General features: G+C 38.4%; 1 protein-coding gene across 9 annotated transcripts in view; it reads right to left on the bottom strand.

The window, feature by feature from the left end:
• KAT6B (lysine acetyltransferase 6B) overlaps positions 1-13,673 on the bottom strand; it is a 115,939-nt gene that overhangs the window by 20,936 nt on the left and 81,330 nt on the right. For 5 of the 9 annotated variants that reach the window (XM_054832076.1, XM_054832073.1, XM_054832078.1 and 2 more), the window contains exons 12-13: positions 12,808-12,901; positions 6,252-6,317 (exon numbers count right to left, since the gene is read on the bottom strand). In XM_054832076.1, coding sequence (XP_054688051.1) covers positions 6,252-6,317; positions 12,808-12,901 — 160 coding nt within the window. The remainder of the gene's footprint in view (positions 1-6,251; positions 6,318-12,807; positions 12,902-13,673) is intronic. The other 4 variants (XM_054832082.1, XM_054832077.1, XM_054832079.1 and 1 more) reach the window with 1 other exon arrangement.

Below are 13,673 nucleotides of genomic sequence, written 5' to 3'. Positions count from 1 at the left end.
TCTTGGAGACCATTTCTACGATCTTATATTCAGACAAAGGTTGGGGAAGGTTCAACACTTTTGTGTATTTTATATTAACATTGTAAATGCGTTTCTGCCCATTTTAAATGCTATTTTCCTATCAGGAAGTATTATATCTAGCATGAATATGCCCTCTGAGGTACATATACTCACACCTGTTTAACTAACAGATGACAAACTCACAGGTATTTCAATTAATCACTTGGTCTAGAGCAGTTATATAATAAACAGGAACATTTAGACCTCAAATGCATGATGCACCTCTGCACGAGCTGTACAGATTAACTGCATTGCAAATTAGAGCAACAATAGATACAAATAAGCATTTGGATTTTATCAGTTATTCACTGCTTCATGTTATGCACTTTAGCAGTCAACAATGAAGTTCACTGATCTAGTCTATCTACCAGTGAAGCGAGATAAAAAACATCACCACTGACCAGAGCTGCTGGAGGGTAGCAAAGGGATAGGAACAGTGTACTGATGTCATGAAAATGGGAGTCAAATAGGAGTAGGTTGCTTGGATCTTAAGGACAGATTTTAGTCTACTGATCTTTCCCCAATTTTAGACTGAATGTAGCCTTCACAGAAAAAGTCCATTTAGAAACATACACACTACATCAGCAAAAAGTGAAATTAATGCTATGCTAGCATTCTGGACTTCAGTCTGATTTGTAAGGATAATAGCTTTTCCTCATGCATTGTCTAACTTAAACCTGTCAATCTCAGGTTCATAGTTATGCATGCACACCACAATTACACTATATAAACGTTTACTTATGCTTCCACATACAGCAAAGGTATTCCAACACCACTGAAGTAACTCTCATACAGAAGACAGAATCAGGTTACTTACAAAAGCTTTCCAGACAGACACTTTAAAGATGCCAATGCACTGTTGAAAACCCTGAACAGACAAGAGAGCCACAACAAAAATCAAACTACTGCCAGAAGTTGGAAACAGCTTGATATCTACTTCTTGGAGGCACCTAGTCATAAAATGGAGCCTATCTGAAAGTCATAAGCAATAGTTTGTGCTCAGATTACCCTTATGTAATCTGCACTGTTCAACTCCTATTTGTATTTTGTTAATATTTGCATCAGAAGAAAACGTACTCATTATAATCTATCTAGAACAAAAGAAGCAACCAGTGAACTATTTGCCCTTGCATGTTCCGAGTTCTTCTCGGCCTCTTTAAAGGCCAGTCCCCACAAAGGAATTACCAGACTCCGGCAGATGGAATCAAGCATGTTTCCATTAAACTTCATTTTGTTTGAAACATAACCAAGTAAAGTAAGTCCCTTAATATGGAAAGGAAGAACTCATAAGTTTTCAGGCAATGTTCTGTATAAACCAGCAATCTGAAAGAACAGCAAGTGCTAGTAACTGTTTTTACTACATGGGTATCTAAAGCAAAGATTTTCCTCAAACCAGCATTTCAAGTTATCCTAAGAAACTTCCTTTTGTCTTATAAAATACCAAATACTATGTTTTGAAATTATATGAACAACTTGTGAAGACACAGGTGCAAAAGGGTAGTGGGAAAAATCAAAACAGCTGAGTATTCAGACAAGATAGCTCAATGCAGTCAGGTCAGCTCAGCATTCCAAGTTCAGAGGTATGACCATGTGTGGAAGGCAGAAATAGGTAAGGTGAAAGCATGAGCTTATTAAGACTTACAATTCCTAAAACTGTAATTCATGTCACCGTTTTTTCCGTAACTATTCTGTATGCCTCTGAACTGTTCTTATCTATGTCAACGGGAGGAAGGTCAAAGATAGAGGACCTTAAATAGGTGTTAGTACCCTCTTTGAAAGCACTTTTGAGGCAGCTTCAAAGGACCCCAATGCCAAGATCCACACAAACACTATAAAAAAAAAAAAGACTAGCTGTAACTTGAGATGCTTAGGATCAGTGAACAACCTGCTACATTCTCTCTTCTTCTTTGTCTGGTTAAAGAAAAGCTTTCTTCCTGATGAACAGAGTAAGCCAAAGATTCTCTCATTATTGTTACAAGAAATAATGCCAGCTCTTAGTCCTCTCCACATCCTCAAGTAAACTCAACACAGGGGGCCCAAAACCTTTAGTTCCTTTATAGAAAGCTTCACAGAAGAGGTCAGTGCTAAATAAATGCCCTTCATGAAGGGAAGGAAAGGTAAAGGTGACTGCATTACAGTCAGACCAACAAAAGGCACCCTTTGAATGAATTAATTGGCTAACACTTATTTTACCTGTGCCAGTTGCCAGTAAACCTCTTGAGTCAAGGTTCTGTGTACAAAGTGGACTACTTATAAGCAGAGTGAAAGCATAAGCAAGAGAAAAGGAATTGAAGTACCCTTAAAAGCAAGACTTGCATGCACAGAGGGCATCAGTCTTGACTACCAATTGGATGAATAAACTTGTCATAGGTTAAGTAGTTCAGAAGATCATTAACAGAGCCAGATTGTTCTTGATTTTATAAGCAATGTTTTAAGTTACTCTTTAAATTTGTATTTTTTCATTATTAAATTACACTGAACAGTAAATTGTTTATACAACCGTAACTGTTGAATGAATTTCCTTTAAGAAGCGCCACTACCTTCTAGTGTTAAATGCTGACAGCACTTGAATACCATTTTTAAAAATGTATCAAACATGCTTATTAGAACATGCTACCTGTTTGCCTTCTTACAGGCTCTACATACTCCTACAAGACTCATTTGACAAGACAGGGGGATGGACTTGGGAGGCTATGCCTCACATTAACAGGTAAACCAAATATGACCAGGACCTTTACACGGCACTGAGGCCAACCAGATGGTATCCACGTCATTAAGCTTCAACTCCCAGCTAGAGTGATAACCTGGCTGTTAACATAGTTCTACCAGATTCATGGCTCAGGAAAATTGTTATTACACTTGGAAAGTGACAGATCCCCTGGATTAGAACTGTATCAGGGATGGTTTTAACAGTTTTGGAGTAGATTCCCAAGTTCCAGAGCCCAAAAGCTTTTCCTATCATTGTTTTATTCACACCTACAAAAGATAGCTTAGTAGTACAAAAGTACGTGAACAATAGTGAAACAGGGAGTCAGTACTGAGAAGTCATAAGGCACAAACAGGAAATCACTGCAAATACTGCATTTGCTCAGGTAAGTGGTCATGACACACATACTTCATAAGACAGAAGACTCAAACTGCATTTGTCTTACATGAGCAGCAAAACGTCATTGCTGTTCATTTGCTCGACTAAAGTATGCTGTACAACAAGGAATTAACCAAGTAATATTTAAGAAAGAACCACAGATGAAGGAGACTATTAGGGAATCTCATGGTGATACCTGGTTAGCCAGTAGATACAGAAACAGTGTGATAAAAAGTGCACATTATCTACCAAGCACTGAACACAAAAATCTGTCTATTACAGCACACTTCAAAAAGCTAAGCCCAAGACATGGCAATCTGCTAAATATCTACTGTTACTCAAAACAGCATTAAACAAGCAAAAAAAATTAATTTCTTTACAAGAAGGTAGAACTGCCTGACAAAAGCAATGGAACTAAAAGAAACAGACATCCATTAAGAAAGCCACGAGGTTATCTCATTGAGGTGAAATGTCTCACTATGCCTCAACAACAGGGCAATAGGCTACTAAATACCCACTTTGTCCACTGACTTGCTGCAACAGAACTACACTCTGCAGTCAAAAGTAGAAATTCCTGATCATTAAAGATGCACTAGTTAATTAAAATCTGTTTTCAACCACCAGTCTTCAGCAGATGGCTTCTCCTGTTCACTAACGCCCTATAAAGACAGCTTTGTCCAACAAACATTTGTTTTCATTGTTACCATGTTTGGCCTTGCCTTTTAGCTGTTTTCAATGCTATCTGAAATAAAGATGCTCTTCAGTTAAAACAGTCTTAGCTTCTGTATCTGAAGTGACATGCCCGACTTCTTTTGCAGTTCTGATAAATGCACAGTGTCTTGAAGCTATATAAAAACAATGCCAAGAAATCCCGAGAGGCTGATTTTCTTGGAATAATCTTAAGTCAACAAAGCTTGATTCAGAATCCATCTTTATTCCCCCCTCATTTAAATCTCAGCGTGACAGAATGTTCCTTACTAGTTATTTAGGAGAGGCCAAACCCATGCCTTCAGGTCACCAACATAATCAATCATCAAGCAAAGAACATAAAATAAGCAGCAGCATTCAGGCTTCCTCACAAATTCACAGCTCCCACAGACAGACACTTTCAACTCCCTCTTAAAGAAAAAGAAAGAAAAAGGCAGGTAATTCAACCTTTCATTTGGACACAATACATCTGTAAACACACCAACAAAAATGACCAGAAGATTGACACAGTGTTCTGTATTGGGGTATGCAAGTCAGTCAATAATAAAAAAACCAAACACCAGAATGATTCAATACAGGCCACCACAGGTAATAAATGACACAGGCCTGTTTTACACAGATCCTTAAATTTGTGGTGTTGACTTCGGAAGTGTAGTTTGAGAATATATTTTTCCAATTGTGGTGGGTTGACCGTGGCTGGAGGCCAGGTGCCCACCAGAGCTGCTCTCTCACTCCCCTCATTCACTAAACAGGGGAGAAAAGGCATAACGAAACGCCTGTGGGTCGAGATAAGGACAGGGAGAGATCACTCACTAATGATCGTCACAAGCAAAACAGACTGAACTTAGAGAGGGAATTCATCTAATTTATTACTAGGCAAAACAGAGTAGAGGAATGAGAAATAAAATCAAATCTTAAAACACCTCCCCCCACCCCTCCCATCTTCCCAGGCTCAACTTCACTCCCGGCTTCAACCTTCCCCCCCTCAGCGGCACAGGGGGACGGGGAATGGGGGTTAAGGTCAGTCCATCACACGGTGTTTCTGCTGCTTCTTCATCCTCAGGGGGAGGACTCCTCTCATCGCTCCCCTGCTCCAGCATGGAGTCCCTCTCACGGGGTGCAGACCTTCAGGAGCAAACTGCTCCAGCGTGGGGTCCCCCACAGGGTCACAAGTCCTGCCAGCAAACCTGCCCTGGCGTGGGCTCCCCTCTTCACGGGTCCACCGGTCCGGCCAGGAACTTGCTCCAGTGTGGGCTTCCCACGGGCCGCAGCCTCCTTCAGGTGCCTCCACCTGCTCCGGCGTGGGGTCCTCCACGGGCTGCAGGTGGAATCTCTACACCCCCTCCTCCTTCCTCCATGGGCTGCAGGGGGACAGCCTGCTTCACCAGGGGCTGCAGGGGGATCTCTGCTCCGGTGCCTGGAGCTCCTCCTCCCCTTCCATCTGCACTGACCTTGGTGTCTGCAGAGTTTCTTACATCTTCTCACTCCTCTCTCCGGCTGCAAAAGCCTCTCTCTCTAAGTGTTTTTCTTCTTAAATATGTTATCACAGAGGCGCTGATGGGCTTGGCCTTGGCCAGCGGTGGGCCTGTCTTGGAGCCAGCTGGCATTGGCTCTATCAGACACAGGGGGAGCTTCTAGCAGCTTCTCACAGAAGCCACCCCTGTAGCCCCCCCGCTACCAAAACCTTGCCACGCAAACCCAACACACCAATAAAGACTGTTTAAAAAAAACTTCCTGTTCTTCTCCACCCTCAGTCTCTCATTCTCACCCTCCATTGTTCACCACACTAGCAGCAGTAATGAAATACTTCTTTCAGGACTGTATGGTGAGAAAGGGAATGCTAAAATGCTCTTGGTTAAAATAAATTTTATCTTGAAAAAAAAAAAAAGGTCCCACTTCATCCCCACCTCAATCCTGTTTAGAGAGCATAGCAAAGTTTAACTGTAAACAACTTTTTTTTTTTTTAAAGTGTATTTATTCCTAGATTGTATTTCTGATATATTTCAGTATTTGTTACAGCAAACTGTAAAACATGTTAACATCAGACTTTGGAAAAAAACAGTGCAAGGGGTGTTTACAGAAAGAGCTCATCATTGCACAGACACCCTGGTTTTTCAAATGTTATCTCTATGTGATATCCATATTTGATTAAAGTACTTACACATTTAAAAAAATTCCTTCTGATTTTCTTAAAGTAGTTTAAAAAAAATTACTTTCTGTCCAATGCATTATTTCCCATGACCAAATTAAGGGCCTTAGACGATCAATTCTATATAAACACATACTAAAGAAGCAGATCCAACCACTTAAGAGTCCACTGCAGCTTGGGCCTAGCTCTGAACAGCAGGCAGGTATCAGAAGTGGTTCCTAGCAGTTCCATAAGTGTACCAGAACTTACATGCCACAGATGTGAACACACTTCCTCCGATCACTCCTAATAGATGTACTCCATCATAGCATCCACCTGGAATTTAATTTATTAAGTAGTATAAAGAACACGAGTTTTCTTAGTTCAAGATCTGTCTTATTTCCAGCTGAATACAGTTTTAAATCAGTTACCCCTCCTCCAACCTGTTACTAACTACAAGGCAAGTCTGCACAGCTATTTAACACAAGCTAAGGCTACACAGCAAAGAAAATGTATGATTTCATCATAATGAAAAAGAAAACTCTATGTCCTTTCATTACTTCTGCCCTCTTTGTCCCCTTTTAATGCTTCTGTTAATAGTCAGTCATTGTTTCTATGTTCAAGTATTCTTAAAAGAAGAAACATCATTTCCATATTGTAATGGCTTTGCTCATTTGCCTCATTCCAGCTTCCTACCAAAAAATGAAAGCCCTTCAGTAAAGAAAATCTGTCACCTTTTCCAAAGCTCTTCCTTTACCGATAAAATACTTTCTCAGAGCCACTGTAAAAACCTCAGGCAGCATTTTTACTCTATTCCACCACTTAATTCCAACACATTTATTGAATTTTAAAAAATTGCATCTTCAAAACAGGGATGACATTTTCTCAAATGCTAGTATCATCTATCAGCCATATGTTGCCCTAATGACAGGTCACATGTTAGTCCATTACTAGTTTCAAGTTCTCTTCAACTTGATTTTTTTGGATGACTGCACAAACATGGTGCTTCACAAAAAGTCATTGCTTTTCAGGTTTCCAGAGAAGTAACCTAATTTGCTGTTAAAACAGAAAGCCTAGAAACACTACAGCAGGAACCAAAGATAAGCGAGTCACGAAATCAATCTTTTGGCACAGCAACATTTCCAAACCTTAACATACCAAAGCACCAGAAAGCCAGTGTGGAAGATGGAGCTAGAAGAAGAGCCCACTGTCCAAACTGCAACTAGCCATGGAAAGCTACCCCTGACTCCTTCTGAAGACACTGGAAAAATTCAAGACGTAGTAATGGACATAAGTGAGAAAACTAGGCCCAAAATTGTCTAAAAGAAATTCTTATTTTCAGTCAAAAATAATCTTTTGTCTCTATCAAAAGACACAGCTTTTAAAGTATTGGAGCCATGAGGAACTTTGAAATAACTAGTTGAGCCTAGAAAAGAAAACGCTGTTTGAACTGAGCATATTCGGAAATAAGCAGTTTTATTTTTGAACAATATGAATGTTTTTCTTGAAGCTTAGCAGAAACCAAACCCCTTCCCTTTCACAGAAAAGCTGATTTTTATGTGCTAGACCAGCTCAATACCAAACTTGCAGGGAGAACAAAATTGCACTAAAGACCAGAAGAAAAATTCCATACTCTTCACAGTCTCCTTAAACTGTGCCTGAAGACTATCCTAGGTTTCACGCAATGCAGTTTTTTTCTGCATTGCATGAAAAAAAAAAAAAAATATATATATATATATACTTGACCAAGAAATAGATACCAGATTTGGGGAAATGAGCCAACAAGGACAGTTAACAGACATACTTTTCCTACAACCGAATACAACTCCACAAGTAATAAATTGTTTGTTTCTTCCACCGCCAGACTTGAATTGTCTGCCCCTATCATGATCTCCTCACAAAAAAAATCTCAGCTATACATCCCAACAGAGAATCAGGGGTTAGTTCAAGCTAATGGGAATAAAAAAGCTATTAAAAGTTGCACACAATGAATGATACAAAAGGTCAAAAAAGTCAGCACTGACTTTCCCACACATACAGGCAAGTGAAACAAAAAACCTCACACCCAAAACAAAGAACATACATAGCCCAAATAGAATACAAGCATCATTAAAACAGGTTTCCTCTCTCAGCAAAAATAATCATTTCACAATGAACAGATACAGCAAATGAAAAGAAGGAATTCTAAAGGGGAGGAAGAAACTGCTACAGTCAATTGGACCAGAAACACCCTCAAGATAAATAGCAAAAGGCTATCAAGGACTTTGCTCCTCAGCATTGAACCCAGTTGTTACTGTGATGCAAACGAACCATCAACATACTAACCAGCACAATTGAAAAGGTTTATCCTAATAGTCACATGCCTTTTTTTCCCCTCCAACTCCTGCTAGGCTTCCAGCATGGAATTTGCAATCCAGTAAGCAGAAATATGGGACTGGGATGAGATGAGCAAGTGTGAATCAAAAGATTGCTTTAAACTCAAAGAAACCAAATATGAAATACTGCAGTATTGCATTCTAGTAATATTGAACTCTGTGTTAGATATGCCAAATAAAGAAATACTAATTTTAGTAGGCACTGCAGCCTAATGAATAAAAACAGAAAGCATATGAAGATTCTAGGCTTTGTGAGAGCTCAAATCAAGAAAGTCAAGAAAAACTTCTTGTACAGAGAAGCTGCTGAAATTTATAAAAGAAAAAGGACTGCACAGAGAGGAGCAGCTACAACACTGCAGCTTCAGGGCTCCCACTGTCAAAACCAAAACAGCAATGCAGGCCAAACTCACAGAGGACATATAAAGATTCACCCAAATGCAAGTATATATAATCCTCATGACAGGAATGATAGCTGTGTATCACTGCAAATGGACTCATACATGGACATGAAGTGAAAAAAAAAAACAGAATGGGATCTTCTACAGTAAAAGCCTGTTCTCTGGTTTATTTCTGGATCAACTTAAGCTGGAGTCTACTTGCCCAAAATTTAATTTACAGCCAACACAGAAGATTCATGCAGAAGTCAATTATTATCCCTCAGGTACAACCCTGCAATCACAATCCAGTCAACCTCATGGAATACAAGAGCAACAAGGAAATGAAAACAAAACAAAAAGCCCAAACCCAAGAAGTCTGGCAAGAATTATCAGTCCTGTAAAAGGCAGGAAGGAATAAATATATCAAGCAAATTAAGACCCTTATTCATTTTCAGGAACTGCTTTTGTGCATTTAGATATACTCCAAGTAAAAATTAGGTTCCTTATATGAAAAGTCAACAGATTGAGTATGTTTTATTAAATACTATAACAGTGTAAACAAAATTAAGACCTCGTGTAAACAATTTTGTCTTCAGTATGACATGCTTCTAGAAAATAAAACAGGTTAAATGATTTTATCTTACAGTAAAGTGAATTAAGCAAAATGAAGCAGTATCAAGTCTGCAATTTTACAAATCAAGTTTCACCATTTAATAAATATTTAAAACTAAACTTTTTTTTCCATTTCTAAAGAGCCCAGCAAATTTCTGTAACAGTCAAAACCTGTAACTTCCCTACCAAAAAAAACCCAAAACACAAAAATAATTCTTAACAGGCTTTAAAAAACAGAATAGATACAGACACATATATCGTGTTTTTAAAAACATTTCTATTAAATGACCAATGACATACAGAAAACTACACGGGAAATTTTTGCTCGAGATGATCAGGCTAGAGAATTCAGGCATTTTACAACATGTTTTCTTATTCTCACAGAAGTTAAAGTACTCTTCCTAAAAATCTTTTTTCCACACGTGAGAATATAGATTTCTGAAGAGATACACAGACAGACCTTACACAAAGCTTTATCTTGGTGTCTACAGAGTAAGAAATAACAGTATTATCAGTTTCTATCTGAAATATAGATAAGTTTAAATATAGTTAGTAAAAGTAAAAAAAAAAAGAAATCAATGCTCAGAAAACATACACCTATTTTTCTTTTAGCAAAATAAAAGAATTTATTTTCCCTTGCAAGTTATAGGACAACCACATAGACTTATCTGCAAAGATTAAATTAGTTCAAGACAAAAGAATGCATCACAATCTCAACAAATTTATTTCACTTACCAAAAAAGAAGCAAATTCTGTACCACAAACTATATTTCCCACCAGACTGCTGACAAAGCAGAAGCTGCGTAGTGGCTTAAGGCTGTGTTCTTTCCAGCCTTTCTAACTGTCAAGTGTCTAGATATATACAAAGTAATGTGAGCAGTCAACTGCTTGCACGCAGTTCTTGAGACCTTTGCTTTTGTGGTTTGTAACTATCATTTTCTGAAGATTACTTGCTCAGTTACATTTTTATTATTTTAGTCACTGTTCTGGTTACTGTTATGAAAAAGATAAGTACCAGTGACTGCTTCACAGAATTCAAACAGAGCAGTTTAGATGCATTATCCGCAGGACAAATGAAGACTTAACATTCAGAGCATAAAATTTACCTTCCAATATCTTTATGATAACGTGACAATCTAGATAACGATACTGGCCAAAAATGTTTTAAACTATGACAAACTTGCTCTGTTCAAGTTTAGAATAACAACAGGGGTTTTGCTATATCCCATTTTCTCAGGCCAGTTAGAGCAACGTGTTCTCAGCAAACGGCAAGTGAACAGATAGAGTGAAGTACAAAGAAGATGGTAGTCAGTCAATTACAATATAGGAGGTAGAAACACAAATAAAATTCCAAGAAAAAACGTAAATAATGGATTTTAAAGTTTTTTTGTGCGAAGACAGATTTTGGACTCACTAATCCAGATGCGGCTATGGCTGCCCTATTTAATGGCATTCAGCCTCCATCCTGCCAAAGGATATAAATACAACCTAGGAAACCAAGCCTTGAAGCTTTACCCTCCTTTCTACACCTAGGGAAAAAACAGCCACAAGGAGTTCTCTCACTACCTTTAATTTAGTTTGCACCTCACTCTCACTGCAGAGCCAGACTTTCTCAGTCACCTCTTGGTTCTTCATTCTGTTGGAAACTGAGACAGTCTCATTCCCAGTTAGTTAAGAGATCCTCTGTCCAGAAAACAAAGGGAAAAAACTGTGGAAAGGTACAGAAGAACTGACTGTGTGCTCCCGAAGCGGGCAGTCTGTTAGCTACAGCAGAAGCTAAAGCTGGTCTATGGACTATGCTCAGCAGGTATAGAGCTGCAGCCTGTATCTGTGATACAAACACGTCTGCAAAGAGGAAAGGCGTAAGAATAACACCAGATAACCTTCAAGCTAAGGATACCACTAGATCATGTTGCAAGTTATCACAGAAATCCTAATGATTCAACCAATCTGCTGTGCTTCCAGATTTTTCCAGAAGGGTAAGAGGGATGGAACACCCTACTGATTTTTTTCCAGATTAAGTAGCACATGGCATAGTAACAGAACACAGATCCAGAGAGACACAGCATATCCATATCTTCTGTGGAATCCACAGGTTTGTAGACTTAACTATCACAAATTCAACCAGCATAACATTTGTTGAGAGTGCTTCTTCTGAAAGACACCAGAGTAAAACCAAAGAAAAAGCCTAGAAGTACTTACCAGTTGTGCCCAGTAAGAGCTCCCCATCTCCTTTCGCAAGAAGAGATCCTAATCCTAAACCAGTGCCAATTTCTACCTAAGTAAACGTAATGTTCACTCCAGAGTTCCAGAAATAAGCAGTATTTCTCACTGCCTTTCCTAAAATGTTGCAGAAGGCACACAACGGAACAGCTGTTGTGTTCCGCTCCAGTGACAGCTACATTTCAACGGTGAATTAACTGGTCCAGAACCATCCCTACCTAACTCACAGGGGTATAGTGAAGACTCTTTATAAAGCCATACAATGATAGGACATACTAAGTACCTTTATGAACTCTAGTGTAGTCATGCTGGGTAGAAAACTACACAACACAGAACTTGAAAGCTCTACAGTTACAAATTATCGTCTTTGTCCTGCTGTTATACTGCAATGTATTTTTATTTGCATTTTAATGTTCTTGCATACACCCTCAGGGCAGGAATCCTATTATCTTAACTATCTCTATTGTCATGTAATTCTCCAGTGCTTTAAAAAACATAAGTAGTAGTGAAAACTAAACATACACAATATACTCTAATTCCTCATAATATGCCCTCCAAATTACAGTAGAAAGTTGTAGTAGTACTGGAGACACTTAGCCAAGAAGTTTCTCTACACAATTTTGTTTGGAGTTTCATTGCAGCTTAAAAAACAAATCCATATTTAAACAAGTGTGCCTGAAGCTTTCTAACAGGTCAGACAATTCAGGAAAATAAAGCAGCAAGTATATATACAGCCATGAGCACCTATACTTTTTTTGTTAACAATTTCCACTAAGGAACTGATGAACTTCAAGACAAAATCTGAAATACATTCCTTCTATGTAGCAATTCTTCAGCTAAAACAGTTCTTTAGCTAAGAGAAGATATAAGTTAGAAATATTAGAATGTAGAGAATACCTTGGACTAACACCGTCTTAGCTTTAATCACAAATAATTGCTTCTTATACTAATGAGCAGGGCAAAATGGAAAGTAATTTAGACAATTAATTCAGGGTAATAGCTTTGTGAGCTAATATTACTGCTGAGAGATTCATTCTCAATTTCCTCGAGTACAATAACAGAGCAGCAGTAAGTTTTTCACTTCAGGGAGCTTTTCTATCCTATGTAAATATAAACAGAAATCCCATTATCTATTGATAAAAACAACAAAGCAAGTTAAATAAAGTTTCATATGTTACAATTTCTTGTAACAGCCATCAGCTCCCTGGAACACAAGTGTAAATAAAACACTTCACTTACTGAAATCAATGAGAAACCTTCCAAATCCTTGCCTTTGGTATTGGGGCATGATCATTATGCAGGAGACATTGTACTTCTGCTGGCAAAGCTTTTCCTGCGGGAAGGAGAAACAGATCAAGTATGTCAAAGCACTGCTGAAGTGGGCAATTGCCTGCACCTGCCACTGTCCTTGTAAAATATCCCAGTAAGGCGAACAGATGCATGGGGTCAGTACCAAAGTCAAATAAGTCCACGTTAATATTTAATTTTAAGAAGGAAGTATCAAACATACCCTTCAAATTTTTTTTTAATTAACTACTCGGCATCTTAAAAATTAAATACATTGTCTAAACAGTATAATGAAGTTTAAGTGCTGTAAAGGAGGAGGACAGGAGGAAGAGGGAAATACTTTCATGCTTCACTGACCATTCTGTCGAGGATATAAAAATGAAAAATAATATCCATACACATGGTGAAGCTGTAATTTCTGCAATTGCTACACTAAGTACCTGCTGGTTTCCATCTTTGTCTTCTCTCTCTGAATGAATATGGGGTTGGGGCAGAAGGGAGGAACCCCATATCCAGAGAACTAAGAAGTCTTACTCGAAGCATACTAACTTCTTCAAAGCTGAATGCTTCTCACTTGAGTCCAAATTATGGCAGAATGCTCAGAAGCCAGAGCTTTTTCAAACAGAATATAGTCATATAACACGCAGGCAATGGAGGCAAATATTACACTGATTAAGACAACAAAAGGAAGATTCTAAACTAGGAAGCTGTTCTAACAAATTAAGGTTATAGCTTCTCTCAGATTTATTAATAAAAAGGAAGAGCCTTGAAGCCTTGTTACCTTTAAAAGATTACGCATACAAAAAAAAAAATAATCC

This window comes from Grus americana, chromosome 7 (assembly GCF_028858705.1).
Source record: "Grus americana isolate bGruAme1 chromosome 7, bGruAme1.mat, whole genome shotgun sequence".
In the NCBI taxonomy this organism is placed as follows: Eukaryota; Metazoa; Chordata; class Aves; order Gruiformes; family Gruidae; genus Grus; species Grus americana.
This window is presented reverse-complemented; position numbering and strand designations above follow the sequence as displayed.